The 17,206-nt window shown below is 43.5% G+C and overlaps 1 protein-coding gene across 1 annotated transcript in view; it reads right to left on the bottom strand.

The window, feature by feature from the left end:
• Positions 1 to 17,206, bottom strand: part of DMXL1 (Dmx like 1) — a 288,913-nt gene that overhangs the window by 24,033 nt on the left and 247,674 nt on the right. The window contains exons 31-34 of the mRNA XM_073554312.1: positions 15,076 to 15,161; positions 14,075 to 14,276; positions 13,097 to 13,214; positions 1,872 to 1,958 (exon numbers count right to left, since the gene is read on the bottom strand). Coding sequence (XP_073410413.1) covers positions 1,872 to 1,958; positions 13,097 to 13,214; positions 14,075 to 14,276; positions 15,076 to 15,161 — 493 coding nt within the window. The remainder of the gene's footprint in view (positions 1 to 1,871; positions 1,959 to 13,096; positions 13,215 to 14,074; positions 14,277 to 15,075; positions 15,162 to 17,206) is intronic.

Below are 17,206 nucleotides of genomic sequence, written 5' to 3'. Positions count from 1 at the left end.
GCGATAAAATATTTGGGGATCTTTTGGGGGAAAGACTCAAGAGATATCTATAGACTTAACTATGCCCCCATTATAAATAAAATAATACAGGAACTAAAAAGGTGGAAAGACTTGCCACTGTCGCTCTTGGGAAGGAACTATCTGATCAAGGTGATCAGCTTTTCCTGTCTACTGTATCCCCTGCAAACATTGCCCCTCCTTTTAAGACATGTAGATATAAACAAGCTCAACAAAGCCTTTTCTAACTTTCGATGGAGAGAAAGAAAAAGTAGAATCAGCAAACATATATTGATGCTATCGAGGGATGAGGGGGGAAAGCACTGCCCAACATCAGAGGGTACAATCTGGCCTGCATTGCCAGACACATTCTTGACTGGCTAAGACACACTAGCAAACACTCGGACTACACATTGGAGTCGGACTAGTGTAAGCCCTGGGACCTCACAGCGATCTTGCACTCCTCAAGCACGACATTAGACCCGAAGGTGAGAAACTCAGTGATCTTTCGGGACACTAGGGCGGCTTGGAAGGCCATAAGATGCAAACTAGGCATGCCATGGAGGATATCTAAATAGCCAACAGGGTCACAAGAAGCGTGTTGATAAAAAAAGGCTCAAAATAACTGTCAATGAATTGAGGAAAATCAAGCGTGAAGCTGCCAAGATGCCATTTGACGCCAGTTTTGCCATATTTCAGAGCTGCAACGTTACTGGAGTATCAAAAAGCTTTGCGGTAAAAAACGCAGCATGCTCATTAATTTAGCGGAATCGTGGCGATCCCGTACCCATAGGAATGCATTGTTCTGCTTACATTCCGCATGTTGCTGTGCACACCATGCGAAAAGTAAGCAGAACATTTGCGGATGGTACCCATGGTCCGGAGGAGAGGAGACTTTGGGTACCAAATCCCTGTAAAAAATAGAATTTAAAATAAAAAATATTGTTATTCTCACTTTCCGACGTTCCGCGCAGCCTTCCCACCTCTCTCTACGCTCCCGGTCCCAGTAATCCTTTGCGAGCGATGACGTCCGTTCTCGTGGGATCGCCAAGTCTCGCGGTCATCGCGAAAAACCGCGAGAATGGACGTCATCGCGGTAATTCTCGCAAAGGATTACTGGGACCGGGAGCGTGGAGAGAGGCGGGAAGGCTGTGCGGGACGCCGGAAGGTAAAAATAACAATATGGGGTTTTTTTAAATTATTTTTTACATCCTATCTTTTACTATTGAGGCCGCATAGGGTCACACGTAGCCTTACCCTCAAACTCCTCAACTGAGAGCCAGAAAGGGTAGGTAACCTGTCCTTCTAATAATATTACTTAATATTACTTAAGCAATACTATGGACTTTAATAACATGCACTGGGGCAGCATAGATGCACAATAGGAAAATACATTTTAATGTTGCACGTCAATTTAAATTTAGGGGGCTTTATGTTCTTTGCTTCCTTGGTGTTATCATAGCACGCTTGAATAATACGCTCGAGACCCCGCGGCTGCATGTCTGACGGCTGTTAGACAGCTGCAACACATGCAGGGATTGCCTGTTTGTTAGGCAATCCCTGCATGAGTTGCAACTGTGGAACAGTCTGAGACATGCAGCTGCGGGGATTCAGAACATATTATTCGACCATGAAGAAGACACTCGGTTAGCACCAGAGCATGCTTGGATAACACTTTATTCGAGCACATTCGCTCATCCTTACTTCTCTCCTTAAAACTCCTGAACATGCTAATGTGTCAGAAAAAAACAAACACTAAATTTGGATATTTGGAACTTTCTACCAGTGGAAGAAACAACTACAACAAACAGGCAATGTGTGAACCTACCCCAACAATGAAGTGAAACGACCTGAGAATGTAGAAAAACACTTACTTTATTTACTGCAAAGGCTGTGATTATATCAGACTCTTTATGGATTATGCGCGCTCTTCCTCCCGAGGACACCAAATCCGCTTCAGTCTGGAAAAAGGAAATCTTAATTTAGGGTAAAATCTTAAGAAAAGCTTCCGCATTATACATGAAAAATAGGTAATACAGTTGTGTGAAAATTGTTGGCTCCTTCATGATTTCCTATTCTTTTTTAGGTTTGTCACACCTGAACATTTTGAAAGGTGTAGATCTTATTACATTTATGGGAAAGTAACAGTATTTCAGAAAAGGATCATCATACAAACAGTAAAATATGGTGGTGGTAGTGAGATGGTATGGGTCTGTTTTGCCAATTCAGGACCTGGAAAAAATTGCTGTGGTAAATGGAACCATGAATTCTGCTGTCTACCATAAAATCCTGAAGGAGAATATCTGGCCATCTATTCATGACCTTAAGCTGAAGCGCACTTGGGTTATGCAGCAGGACAATGTTCCAAAACATACCAGCAAGTCCACCTCACATTGGAGTGGCCTAGTCAAAGTCCTGACCTTAATCTGATTGAGACTATGGCACGACTTTAAATAGGCGGCTCAAGCTCAGAAACCCTCCAATGTGGCTGAATTACAACAATTCTGCAAAGATGAGTGGGCCAAAATGCATCCAGAACATTGTAAAAGACTCATTTCCAGTTCTCTCAAATGCTTGACTGCAGTTGTTGCCGCTAAGGGTGGGCCAGCCAGTTACTAGGTTTAGGGGGCAATCACTTTTTCACACATGGTCCTGTAGGTTTGAATTTATTTTTCCCTTAATATTAAAGACCTTTAATTAAAAACTGCACTTTATGTTTACTTGTGTTATCTTTAGAGATGAGCAAATTTGTTCGGATTTGGTTCCGAATACGATCGGAATCGAATATTGTTTTTGCAATATTCGTCGAACACAGCCGGGCGTCATTAGAGTCAATGGGAGTAGAAATTACCTGATATGTTCGAAACCGATCATAAGACATATATTCAGCACGAATAGTTTTCGAATATGGCCCGAATATGTCAAAATTAGATTTGGGGCCAAAATCCGAACAAATTCACTCATCTCTAGTTACGGTATCTTTGTCTAATATTTAAATTTGCTTGGTAATCTGAAACATTTAAGTGTGACAAACATGCAAAATAGAAAAAAAAAAAAAATCAGGAAGGGGGCAAATACTTTCACACAACTGTAAATAACATTTCCCTCATGTCTACTTTACATCAGCACAATTTTAGAAATATATACTGTATATTTTTTGTTTACGAAATTACAAGGGTTGAAAGTTGACCAGCAATTTCTCGTTTTTCCAATAAAATTTTGAACATTTTTTTTTAGGGACCACATCAAATTTGAAGTGACTTTGACGGGTCTATAGAACAGAAAATACTCAAAAGTGACACCATTCTAAAAACTGAACCCCTCAAGGTGATCAAAATCACATTCAAGAAGATTATTCACCCTTCAGGTGCTTCACAGGAACTGAAGCAACGTGAAAGGAAAAAATAAACATTTAACTTTTTTCCACAAAAATTTTTTTTTTTTTTCACAAGAGTAAAAGAAGAAAGTGCACCATTCAATTTGTTGTGCAATTTCTCCTGAGTACACCGATACCCAATATGTGGAGGAAAACTACTCTTTGGGTGCACGGTAGGGCTTGGAAGGGAAGGACCACCATTTTACTTTTTGAAGGCAAAATTGGCTGAGATCATTAGCGGACACCATGTCACGTTTGGAAAGCTCCTGTTGTGCCTAAAGAGTGGAAATCGCACACAAGTGACCCCATGGTGGAAACAAGATCCCTAAAGGAATTTTGCAGATGTTTTTCATACAAAAATGTTGTTTTAGCTGCAAATGTAGTATTTTTCACAAGGATAGCAGGAGAAAATGGACCCCAAAATTTGTTGTGCAGTTTCTTCTGAGTATGCAGATACCACATATGTGGTCGAAAACTACTTTTGAGGCACAGTGCAAAGCTCAGAAGGGAAGAAGTGCCAAATTGGAGTTCAGATTTTGTTGAAATGATTTGAGTGAGGGTGCCATGTCACATTGGTAGAGCCCTTGAGGTGCCAGAACAGCAGAATCCCCCATAAGTTATCCGATTTTACAAACTACACTCCTCACTGAATTCATCTAGGGGTACATGGTTAATAACACCAAAGGTGTGTCACAGAATTTTATAACATTGAAGGAAGTAGTGAAGAAAAAATAATTAAATTTTTACCACAAAAATGTTGTTTTAACCCCAGATTTTACATTTTTACACTGGAAATGGGTAAAAATGGCACCAAAATGTGTCCCACAATTTCTGATGAATGTAGAAATACCCTATATGTGGCTGTACAGTACCATTTAGCCACACGGCGAGACCTGGGAGGGACAATGCGCTATTTGCCTACTGGAGAGCAGATTTTCCTAAAATAGTTTGGGGACTCCATATACAGGGCCGCTAAGTGCTAGAAGAGCAGAATCCATCCTCAAGTGACCCCAGTTTGGAAATTATACCCCTTTGGGAATTTAACTACAGATGCAGTGACGATTTTGACTTCATGGGTGTTTTCCAGAAACAAGCAGAAGTGGATGTTGGCAAGTGAAAATTGCAAACGACTGTTGTGGTGCCCAGCTCAAGCTTCTGGAGATAGGCACCTATAAATTAGGTGGGCTGTCATTGTTACAAAAATGGCAAATATGTGGACGCCAAATGTGGTTTAGGCACACTGTGGGGCTCAGAAGGGAGAGGGCATTTGGATTTTGGTGCTCGGAATTAGCTGAACTTCTTTTGGGGGGCGAGGAGCCTTTGTACTACCAGTAATATGGAAGCCTCCTATATTTCCGTTAACAGATTACGGATCTGAGTGGGGGCTTGTTTTTTTTTTTGTGGACTGAGCTGAAGCTTTTATTGGGAACATTTTAAATAACGTTTGTGATCACATTTATCCGGCGCTCTACTCGCATGACACTTATATTGGGGTTTTCATCAAAATATCCGAGTGATTCAGAAGAAACCCCCAAGGGAGCCATTCACTATAACGAGGCCGCAGAGTAACTCTGGACTTTGCCTGGCCTCTGTTCAGCATTGTCCTTTTCATAAGTGCACAAAACCATGGCGGATCGCGCTTTTATGCACACCTAAAAAAATGGACACTGACAGGTCACAGGCCAGAAAGAGTCCAGAGTGCCTCCATCTGCCTCATTATGAGGAATATTCAGCTGGGGGTTCCGTCTGAATCACATATTTCAGAGATTTACATGGTAAGTGCTCAGCATAGAATAAATGTGAGCTGAGCCTTACTGTGATCTTTGGGAGGTGAAGAATTGGTTTTATTCATTTTTTACGCCGTTCCCTCGTGCGGTATAAGTGATCAGATGACTTTATTCTTTTGGGTCGGTGCGATTACAACAATTCGAGATTAATATAGTTTTTTGTATGGCTGCTGTCACACACTAAAAGATGCATTTTATTGCATGGTTTTTGCATCCCCATATTTAGATAGCTGTCATTTTTCCATATTTCAGCTCGAATGATGTGAGGGCTTATTTTTTGCGGGGCAAGGTGAATTTTTTGGTTCCATGTTTAGGCAGAATGAACAAAAACCAGCAATTCAGGATTTTTTTTATGCAGTCAGCATGTGGTAAAATTGATGAGATAGCTTTATTCTTCGGGTCAGTATGATTACAGAGATATCACATTAATATTTTTTTTTCATGTTTTTGCACCTTTACACAAAAACTATTATATAGAAAAAAATAATTATTTTTGCATCACTTTCTTCTGAAAGCTGTGACTTTTTTATTTTTCCGCCGACTGAGCAGTTTGGCGCCTTGTTTTTTGCACATAAGATGACGTTTTAGCGATACTTTTTTATTTACATTAGTCTTGTTGATAGCGGCTTAACTCCTCTTCTTGTTCGGTTATGATAAAGAATTGTTTTTTGCATAGTTTTTTATTTATTTATTTTTGTTACGGTGTTCAATGAAGGGGTTAAACAGTGGGACAGTTTTATAGGTTGGGTTGTTCTGAATGCAGCAATACCAAATGTATACTTTTTTTGTTTCCTTTTGTTTTTACATAAATATATTTAAATTATATTTTTACAATTTTTACTAACTTTTTTTTAAAACTTGTTTTTACATTGTTCCAGGACGGGACCATCAACTTTCCCTGCTCTGATCGCTGATCTAATACTTTGCAATGCTTTTGCATTGCAGTGCATTAGATGCCTTCGCAGGCAGGGAGGATGAGTGTCAGCTCCTGCTCTAAGCATGAGCTTACAGGCCACTGACCCGGAGTGACACTGCAGCCATATTTTCACCCAGAGACAACATGGAGACTATCAGCACAATTCAATCACAATCGCGTTGTGCCGATTGGAGCAGAGAGGGAGCTACTTCCTCTCCGATGCCCATCAATGTCGCTGTCACTTTTGACAGCAGCATCAGAGGGGATAAGCACCCACGATTGGTGCTAGCACTAATCGTAGGCATTGCTGCGTGGTATCAGCTCTCATATAGAGCTGACAATCCCATTTGATCGCGGCAAAGTTCAGTGTGAGCCAACACTATGTTACTTAGTATATATAAGGTGGTTTGCGGGAACGCAGCTCCCACAGTGCCTTATATATACGCGCATGTCGTAAAGGGGTTAATATAGGTTATGACAAACACACACCAGAAATGTTTTAAAAAGTATGTTTAACATAATAACTTGATTAGTACAGGAGCTCTATTTATGACACATTTCTATTTCTATGTAATTATCAAATATTTCAATTTCTTGTTCAGAAAGGGATACCAAATTATTTGTAGTAGACCAAACATGTTCATGTAACATATTTACGGACTTCAGACTACTCTATATTTTTAAAGGACTTGAACCTGCAATTGTCTATATCACTTCTACTGCATGCTGCGTTACTACGGTATTGCAGTACACAGAAAAAAGTCACGGTCTCTGAACCACGTGCTGGTAAATGCCTCAGTTAGCAACTAACATCGGCTTTTAAAGCGTTAACCACAGTGGATGGTGTTCACCTCTACCCACTGATGTTAGAGGCAGAAGATGGCTGAAAAGGGCAGGATTCACACAAACAATTTTTGTTCCTTCATTCATTGTTGAAATAGCTATAGTTTTTGTTTTTTTTTCCTTTTTTTATGTTCACTATATGAGGTCTTGTTTTTTTATGAGATGATATGCAGTGCCATCTCAGCAAACACAAATTTTTATTAACTTTTTATGAACGTAATAAAAGTAGAAAACAAAACCCAGAGCAAGTTTACCGTTTTTTTTTTGTTTTTTTAAATAACAACCCACTGTTCACAGTATTATATGGGTTGTTATGATTACAGTGGGACAAAATATGTCTGTGTAATACCACCATGGTTACTTACCGGTAGCCGGTTTTTCCGGAACCCATGACAGCACCACATGAGAGGGATCCGCCCCGCCAGGACAGGAACCTACTGAGACATAAGGGGCGGCACCTCTCCCCCGCTTCAGTTGGGTTACAGAGCATTGAGAGGACTTCCCGGTTAGTTACATGTTTATCCAACACCACAACACTCAAAACACCCTACTAATTGTGCACACCATACAGTGAAAAAAGGGGGGGAATGTACGGGTGCTGTCATGGGTTCCGGAAAAACCGGCTACCGGTAAGTAACCATGGTGGTTTTCCCTTCACCCATGACAGCACCACATGAGAGATTTTTGGAGACTTCGAAACACCTTAGGGAGGGACCACCGCTTGCAGCACCCTTCTACCAAAGGTTAAGTCAGCAGAGGAGGATAGATTTAATCTATAGTGCTTAAAGAAGGTTGAAGGTGAGGCCCAGGTAGCGGCCTTACAAATTTGTTCGATTGATACCTCTGCCTTTTCAGCCCAGGAGGTCGCCACGGCTCTGGTGGAATGAGCTTTGATGCCGTCAGGAATCGGGATACCACTAGCTGAATAGGCTACACTAATGGCTTCCCTGATCCATCTAGCAATAGTCCCTTTTGAAACCCCATAGCCTTTCCTGGCACCCTGAAAAGCTACGAATAGGGACTGTGACCTCCTCCACTGGCTAGTGGCAGATATATATTCTACAAGAGCTCTTTTAACATCCAGACTATGGAATTTTTCCTCCCCCAGATTTTTTGGATTTTCGCAAAAGGATGGAAGAACAATTTCCTGACCCCGATGGAAATCTGACACTACCTTGGGCAGATAACTGGGGTCTGTTCTTAACACTACCCTATCCTGAAAGACTTGCGTATAAGGAGGATTTACTGAGAGAGCCTGTAAGTCGCTTATCCTGCGGGCTGATGTGAGGGCTACTAACAGGATCGTTTTTAGGGTCAAAAACTTTAGGGGTAGCTGATGTAATGGCTCATACGGTTCTTTTGTAAGGGCTTCTAACACCAGGTTTAAATCCCAGGGGGCTATTCTAGGTATTGGAATAGGTCTAGCTCTATGGCAGGATTTAATAAATCTGGCTATCCACCTATCTGATGCCAGTTTGCAATTGTAGAGCGCCCCTAGTGCCGACACCTGAACCTTAAGTGTGTTTACTGCTAACCCCATCTGCAACCCAGATTGTAAGAACTCTAGGATGTCACTAATCGGAGGTTCTTTCTCTAACGGCTTACCCAAGAACTGTAGGAACTTATCCCATGTTCTGCCGTAGATGTTAGTAGTCACCGGTTTCCTGCTTTTTTGCAGAGTGGCCACCAGCCCAGGGGAGAACCCCCTATCTATTAAAAGCGACCTTTCAAATTCCACGCCGTCAGATGGAATCCTTTGACCTGAGCGTGTAATATTGGACCCTGAGCTAGTAGGTCCGGGATTTCTGGCAGAACCCAAGGATCGGAGAGGGACATCTTCCGTAGCAGAGCGAACCAGGGCCTTTTTGGCCAAAATGGAGCTATTAGAATCACCCTGGCTTGATCGTTTCTGATTTTTCTTACCACAGTCGGGATCAGAGCTACTGGGGGGAACGCGTAAGCCAGTCTGAAGTTCCACTGGATGTGCAATGAGTCCACTGCCCATGGGTTTTCCCTTGGGTTTAGAGAGCAGAACCTTTCTGTTTGCCTGTTGTGCTTGTTTGCAAAGAGGTCTATCACCGGTTCCCCCCAAAGCTGAATTAACTTTTGAAAAATGGATCGGTTTAGTGCCCATTCTCCTTGCCTCAGGGTATTGCGACTCAGGAAATCTGCCTCTATGTTTTCTGCCCCTTTTATGTGTAGGGCTGTCACGGAGTGTAGGTGATCCTCTGCCCTGCTCAGAATGTTTGTTGCTGCTTCCATTAAGGAGTGTGATCTTGTCCCTCCTTGGTGGTTGATGTATGCCACTGCTACCTTGTTGTCTGACATGATGCGTACATCTTGACCCTGGAGTAGCGGAATAAAGTGGTTTAGGGCCTTGCCCACTGCACACAGTTCTCTCAGGTTGGAGGATGCCTTCCTTTCTTGAGGTGTCCAGGAACCCTGACCTATGAGGCCCCTTAGGTGTGCCCCCCACCCCGAGGAGCTTGCATCTGTTAAAATTATATCTGTCGCCTGTCTGTCCCATGGTATTCCTAAGGTCAGATTTGTCTCGTTCAACCACCAGTTGAGAGAGTCTCTGGTTTTTAAGGAAAGCTCCAGCTTTCCTTCCAAACGCCCTCTTAGCGATCTTTGTGCTCTTAGTATCTCCCACTGGAGTTGCCGGGTGTGAAACTGAGCCCACCTGACCGCCGGAATACAGGATGTTAGGGTACCTAGCAGGGACATTGCTTTTCTTAATGTCATACATGGTTGGTTTCGGCCTGCCAAGGCCAGATTTTGCACCTTCTCTATCTTGGACTCTGGGAGCAGACACTCTTGCCTTTCTGAGTCCAGTATAAATCCTAGGAAGGTCTGTTTCTTTAGGGGTTGTAATTTTGATTTTTTGAAATTGACTATCCACCCTAACTCTTGCAAGGTGTTGATCACCTGAGTCAGCTGTGCTGTACAGTGGTCCTCTGAACTGCCCACTATAAGAAAATCGTCCAGGTATGGTATTATGACCGTATCGTGAATCCGGAGAAAGGCTGTCACTTCCGCTATGACCTTGGTGAAGACCCTCGGGGCTATGGATATGCCAAACGGAAGAGCCCTGAACTGAAAGTGCCTTAGTGTGCCCTGAATATAAAGCGCTACCCTCAGGTATTTCTGGTAATCTGGATGGATAGGGATGTGGTAATATGCATCCTTTAAATCGACTACGGCCATGAAGCAATCTTGATGTAGCAGCTTCACTGCCGTAGTTACTGATTCCATCTTGAAGGTCGGGTTCTTTATCCATAGATTGAGGCGTCTGAGATTTATGATTGTCCTGAACGACTGATCCGGTTTTTTTATTAGGAAAAGGGGTGAATAAAACCCCTTTCCTTCCTGTAAGCGTGGCACCTCGGACAGTACCCGCTTGTCTATCAGGCTCAGGATTTCTGTTTCTAAGGCCAGTTGTTCTTCGGTCATCTTCCTGATAGGTGTGATGACGACCACGGATTTTGGCTGACGAATAAAGGGGATTTTCAGGCCTTCTTTTAGGATGCTCAGAATCCAGGTGTTGGAGGAGATCTTTTCCCAGGCCTGGAAAAAGAGTGCCAATCTCGCTCCTACTGGAATACTGGCGTCACTGTGGTGACTTTTTGGAGGTGGAGGTGCCTCCACCAAACATAAACCCTGATTCTTTCTTCTTTTTATCCTCCCATCTTCTCCTGTCAGCGGGAGGACGTCCTCTATTGAATCTTCCCCTCCGAAAGGGCTGTCTCCTCTGATCCATAGGGAATCTGGGGAAGCCTTTTTTCTTATCGCCTGCTTTCTCCAGAATATCATCCAAGTTTTTGCCGAACAGGAATCGGCCATCGCAGGGGAGAGAGCACAATTTGGTCTTGGACTGAAGGTCACCCGGACAGCCTTTAAGCCATAACGCGCGTCTAGCAGCATTTGATAGTGACGCTGCTCTGGCTGTTAATCGCATAGAGTCCGCCGAGGTATCTGCCAGAAAAGCCGCTGCCCCGTGCAAGAGATACATGTCTGATAAGATCTTCTCTCTTGGGACCCTTGACGCCAGCTTCTCTTCTAACTGCTGCAGCCAGATCATGAGGGAGCGTGCCGTGCAGGTGCCCGCTATCGCCGGCTTAAGACCTCCTGCTGTTGCTTCCCATGCGTGCCTCAAATATGAGTCCGCTTTTTTGTCTAGCGGGTCTCTAAGAACCCCTGCGTCTTCCAAGGGCAGGGCCGACCTTTTGGAAGACCTGGACACCGCTGCATCTATTTTTGGGACTTTGTCCCATATTTCCGTATCCTTGTATTCAAAGGGGTATCGCCTCTTAGAAGCAGATGGAAGGGCCCCCGATTTTTCAGGCTTTTTCCACTCCTTCTCAATAAGCGCCTGGATTTTCGCGTTTACTGGGAAGGTTCGTTTTTTCCTCTCCTGAAGCCCCCCAAACATGACGTCCTCTAGGGTTTTGGCCGCCCTTTCTTCCTGTAGGCCCATTGTGGTTCTAATGGCCTTTAGGAGGGCATCTGTATCTTCTACAGGGAAACATGGCTTACCCCCTGTGTCACTATCTGAGGAGTCTGAGGAGGATGATTTTTCCGCCTGAGATGATACTGATGCGGAATCTGAGGGGGAACTAGGGAAATCCTTCCTGCTTTTTTTCCCTTTTTTCAATAAGGACTTAATTGAGCCTTCCATTTCTGACCTGAGGGCAGATATTAGATTGGCTGCGAAACTAGGTGCTTCCTCCGCCATAGTTCGCTGAATGCACGAAGCACAGAGATCTTTTTGCCAGTCTCTTGCTAGGGGAGATTTACATATAGCACAATCCCTATTGTTCTTCTTGCTTCCTGCTTTTCTGGGCCTTTCCTACAGGGTGAAGCATACAATAGAAAAACCCCCTATTAACATACTGCTGACATTCACGAAGATCACTCACCACCCGTAATCAAGGGTACCGGATTTGGAGGCTGCGTCGGAGCACCTGACCCGCGCTCTTTGGACCTTGAGGAGTGCCCCGACCTGCGGCTGGGGCGACTGCTGCTTGAATGGCTTCCATGCTTTCTGCCAGAGGGCTGTGAGGGAGGCAGGGACGCTGAACGTTCCTGCTCGGACTCCATCTTGCACCGCCGATCTACCGCTGTCTTCCCCTTTAAATCTGCATGCCTCCGCCTGGTGAGCGTCTTCCTCCCCTCCCCCCTGCGACCGCCGGCCCAGCGCTTCAGAAAGCCGGCCGGCGTCGCACCCGGCGCCATTACACCGTCGCCTTCTGCTGACGTCAGCCGGCGCACCCAGCATTCCAAGCGCCGCTGACGTCAGCGGCCGGAAGACGCCAGCGTCTCTCCCCTGCCACGGGGATCGAGATGCGGCGTGCGCGAGGGGAGGGCGGCGCGGTGGGGGCTTCCCGGAGCCACCGGGATCCCATCCACGCCCGCACGAACCCGGAGCCCCAGGGACCCCGGGGACTGCGCTTCCAGGACCCGACGGCCGGCGCTACAGGTAAGCTACCTGTTCTTCCCGCGCCGGGACGGGCCTGGGTCTTCTTTCTCTTCGCCCATGACAGGCACCGCCACAGTGGGATTCCTTCCAGGACAGGAACCCAACTGAAGCGGGGGAGAGGTGCCGCCCCTTATGTCTCAGTAGGTTCCTGTCCTGGCGGGGCGGATCCCTCTCATGTGGTGCTGTCATGGGTGAAGGGAAAAAACTAGTTTGTAATATTTACTTATAAAAATGTGATTATTTTAATTCTTTTTCATTACCTTTTAGTAATTTTATAGATGAAAAATATATGAGTTCTAATTTACCCTCAATATACATGTATATAGAGGTATCTCTACATACCAGTACTATTTGCCTGTAACAAAGAATACTATTTCAGTGTTTAGGCTGAGACAACCCTCATATACTGTACTTAGCAGTGCTGCCAGTGGTTCGCTGGTAAAGCTACTGCCTGTCATGGTAGATGCTCCAAGCTTGAATCCTGGGGAAGGCCACGTTTCAAGAAAATCAAATAATTTACTAAAGTTTGAGAGTAGAATTTTAATTTGTAGGATTACTGCGTCTGCACATTTGTTTTGGACACAGGAACGTTTCCTCATTGCCTCTAGGCTAAATACAGACGGCACACTTTTTATAAGGAGGTATACATACATATATATATATATATATATATATATACACCACCAATGAATCCATACCTCGTTGAGAGATCTTTTCTTCGTAAAAATGTTTCTGATAAAGGTTTCTTGGATTCCCTCTTGTTTCACTAGATACTGCCAAAGTCTCTTCACAGGTAATGTGCTTGAATGTCTGGACCTAGATTGCAAAATTAAAAGCAATTTAAAATCAGAAATTAAGAAAAAAAAAAAAACAGTGACTGTACTGTCAGCAATGACTGTCAAAAACAATAATGAGAAAACCCAGACATTTTAAAATATAACAGTAATTATATTTACTTGTTTTAGATAGTAACTTTCAAAGCAGTCAGTAGCTATCTAAAAACCTGTGATTTACACACCTATTTTTCAATGGAAGTGTGCCTTGCATTTTGTGGATGGCACGGCTTCTCACTGATCCCTCTGCTAGGCTGCCGGGGACAGTTTCATTTTGTTACTATAGTCTTCCCTGCCTCTTTGCACAGGCCTTCACTGTCTATCACCATCACTGGTCTCTGATTGGACTGTTCTCACACTGATCCAAACATGGACCAGTGTGATAATGCTGGACAGGAAAACGCTGCAGAGATCCAAGGAAAAGTACTTTTGATGACCATGGTGATAGGTGGTGATAATGAAAAGATGTCCCAAGCAGCAGCGCATATAGTATCAGTCTTTCGAAATTCGCTCCTCACTAAACAATAATATTTTGCAAATTATACCAAAATTTTGCGGTTTTCTCTGAAGGACTGATACTATACGTGCTGCTGCCGGGAACATCACTTCATTTCATGAGAAGAGATTTCACCATTACTCCATAACTTCATCTCCGCTGCCCATCACCAAATTACAAGTGCTTATTCTTACAAGTCTTAATCAGCAATATGCATCTCTGAATAAGGGAATAACTTTGTAAAGGGTTAAGCTCACATTAGTGCATTGTGGCTCTTGTTCATACCTCAAAAATACATCAAACACCCCTAAACTTCTGATGACACCAGTATGGACAGATATACTAACCTGAAGGGTGTATTAGTCGGCTCCAGCAACGCTTTGTGTCTCAGGATAGCAGGACCAGCAGACAAGGCTTCCTCTGAAGTGGGGATTGTAATGAAGTCTTGTGGTGGCCCCTCATACAGCTCCAGCCGTCGCAACAGTACCTGCTCCCATCTCTGCAAAGTCTTCAGTGTGGCATGGCAGAGTGGAGAAGCCACTGGAAGCTCTGATAATGGTAAAAAAATACCTAAATGTCAACTTGTCCAATAATCTACTAACAAAGGAAAAATTATTGTATTGAAAGTATAGTGTTCTAGTGAAAGAAACTCAGAGTTGTGTGTGAAATATGTGAGGATTGTAATTTCTGTGAAATGTGCAGTGCTGGCATCGGGTTGTGAGGAAGGCATCTTTGGTATCCATGAATGGAAAGCGACCACCTCCTGCCTCGGATTGACAGCTTTCGCTTTATTACTATGCATAGACAGTAAAAGCCAAAGAGTGGCTAGAGGGCAGGGCTAGGTGGGGATAGCCCACAGCCCAAGAATACCAGGCACTCCTGAGCCCATTGCACATTACTCACACAACTTCTGAACAGGCACCAATCACTATCTGTATAACACAGCCGGTATTTCTAACTGGATTCTAGACCTATTTATTTGTATTAGATAATATTAATAGCTAAAAATAGACAATAACATTATCTATAAAATTACACAAATATGCCATTTCAGATTATTAAAATAGTTATTCTGCATCCATTGTGTAAAGATAACAGTAATGGCATTTCCATATATTACAACTCTCATCATTAGGTGCACATTTAGCAAATCACCTCATGAATGTTGGATAAAGTAAACATGGGACATATACAGGCAGGACACCACCAAAGTCCATAACACGGCTGATACAGCTTTGAGTATGTGTATGTTCTGGTACCATGATACCCAGCTGTGATTTTGGCACAGACACACTGTCTAACCTGTCTACATTCACATTGACCGTTCAGGATTATGCCATATATTTACCTGAAAGTTCGTGTCCAGCTAAGGGATAAAAGCTCTTGAGATTCTGAAGCACAAACTGCACCATAGTGAGACGCATCAGAGCCCAGCTGAAATACAGGCAAAACATAAGTGGAGGAGATGCGGAGAATCAAGGCCATAAAGGTCAACAAGAAACATCTGCGCTTCTAAATTCCAAAACTGAACTCGCTAAGATAAAGGAATCAGAATTCTGGCTCACCTTGTGAGAAAACCTAGCATACAAGGCATGGGACAGATTTTTTATGAGTTTTAGACATTGTCTATTCTTACCACAATGTAAAAAGTGTGCCATAAATATTGGGATTAAGTAAATCAGCCAAAAAGGTTTCTGACATGTTTACCCATTCTATCACACTGTGTGAGCCAGTGCTACATCTTCCACATTTCAGTCTGGTATAGTGCTAAACTCTCTTATTTTAGCACAATATTAATAAACTTTCCAAATTGGGGAACATGTAACTAGAAGAACAGTATATTAGCATAGTGGCATTATTAGGTAGCTAGAACGTGGACCCTGAATACATTTCCCTAAAAGCGAGGAACCATGTTGTAAAGGATTTAACCCCATATTTCGCTGCAGTTTTGCTATGTCATGTACACACGATTGCTTGAGATTACTCTGGGGACGTTGTACGCCTTCGGTGCCTCAGATAGGGCTAGTGCAGACAATTGCAGACAATATTTCAGGGAAACTCTCCATATCACAAATTAGCTACATAAATCAGATTTGGAAAAAGTGGCCACTCACTAACTTGGTAGTGGATGGCTTGCCTCTATCCAGGATTATAGTGAGATAAAGCCGGCACTACTGTATATTAAGTTTATAGGAAACAATCAATAAATAAACGCTATCTGACCACACTGAATTATGGGAAGACAGTAGGCTAATACTTCACTTAAGATCGGTAATGAATTTACGATAAGCCTTGGAACAAATGATAAGCGAGACGGAGGCAGACTTTTCATCCTGACAATCTCATTAGCGCTGATACAGGAGTAGAGGCAGGTTCTACAAATCGCCCAGCACAGATAATGGATATTTCGTAAAGTGGACATTTAAAAAAGCACACTATTAGTACACACCTCAGGTGCGCGGATTCTGTTTTGATGGGAGAAATAGTACTGTTTGCGGAGCAATTTTTTATTAATCAAAATGACAGAAAACTTAATTGAACTTACTATTAGTTAGCGGAAGTACAAAATCTCTAACAGCTGCCCTTAAAAGAGTATGTTAGCCTGCATATCTTCTTTCCACTGGATAGCTGATAAATGCTACATGGGTCTTATTGCTCAGCCTCCACTGATTGCTAGAATGGGGATCTCAGTTTTCGTCCTTCAGCATGGATGCGGCTCGGCAGAGCTTGAATGCAGTGGTGACCATGTATGTGTCCTGCTGCTACACACAAAGTCTATAGCAATGACAAACAGTCACGCAAAGGTGGCCTTCTAATATGGATCCCCACCAATCTACCATTGATGAGGATTTTTTACGCATCATAAAACCTCAGTCTTCATTGAAGGACACCGTAACTGTGGGATAGTCTGCTGCCACCTGGAGGCTGACACTATTAATACAACTAAGAGAAAAATCCTCATTTCTCCTTGGTCCTATTGGGGGACACAGTAACCGCGCGATGTCCTAAATCTGTCCCAGGGATGGGAAGAATGTAAACTTTTCCACCGTTACACAAGCGGCCGCCTGAGCAACAGCTGCCTGCAGTATATTCCTCCTCAGACCTGCATCTGCTGAAGCAAAGGTGTGGACCCTGTAAAACTTGGAAAAGGTATGCCCTGATGAGCAATTTGCTGCTTTACAGAGCTGCAAGGTCGATACCTGGTGAAGAACTGGCCGAAAGCTCTTGGAAGTCCATGCAGATCGCGTCATATCCCTTAATGGGGGAGCACACGCACCTGCCTTATAAGGCTATGTGCACACAGAGTTTTTTGGCTCTGCGGATTTTGTAGTAAAAACCGCAGATAAATCCGCAGGACTAAAGTCCTACGTTTTTACACCTCATAATGGATGAGGTGTGAAACTGCAGCGTTTCTGCACTAAAGAATTGACATGCTGCGGATTGTAAACCGCGGAAAAATCTGCAGCATGTGCACTGCG

This window comes from Dendrobates tinctorius, unplaced genomic scaffold (assembly GCF_039654945.1).
Source record: "Dendrobates tinctorius isolate UK_male_01 unplaced genomic scaffold, ASM3965494v1 ptg000003l, whole genome shotgun sequence".
Taxonomy (NCBI): domain Eukaryota; kingdom Metazoa; phylum Chordata; class Amphibia; order Anura; family Dendrobatidae; genus Dendrobates; species Dendrobates tinctorius.
The sequence above is the reverse complement of the archived record's forward strand: the minus strand, read 5'-3'. Positions and strand labels throughout refer to the sequence as shown.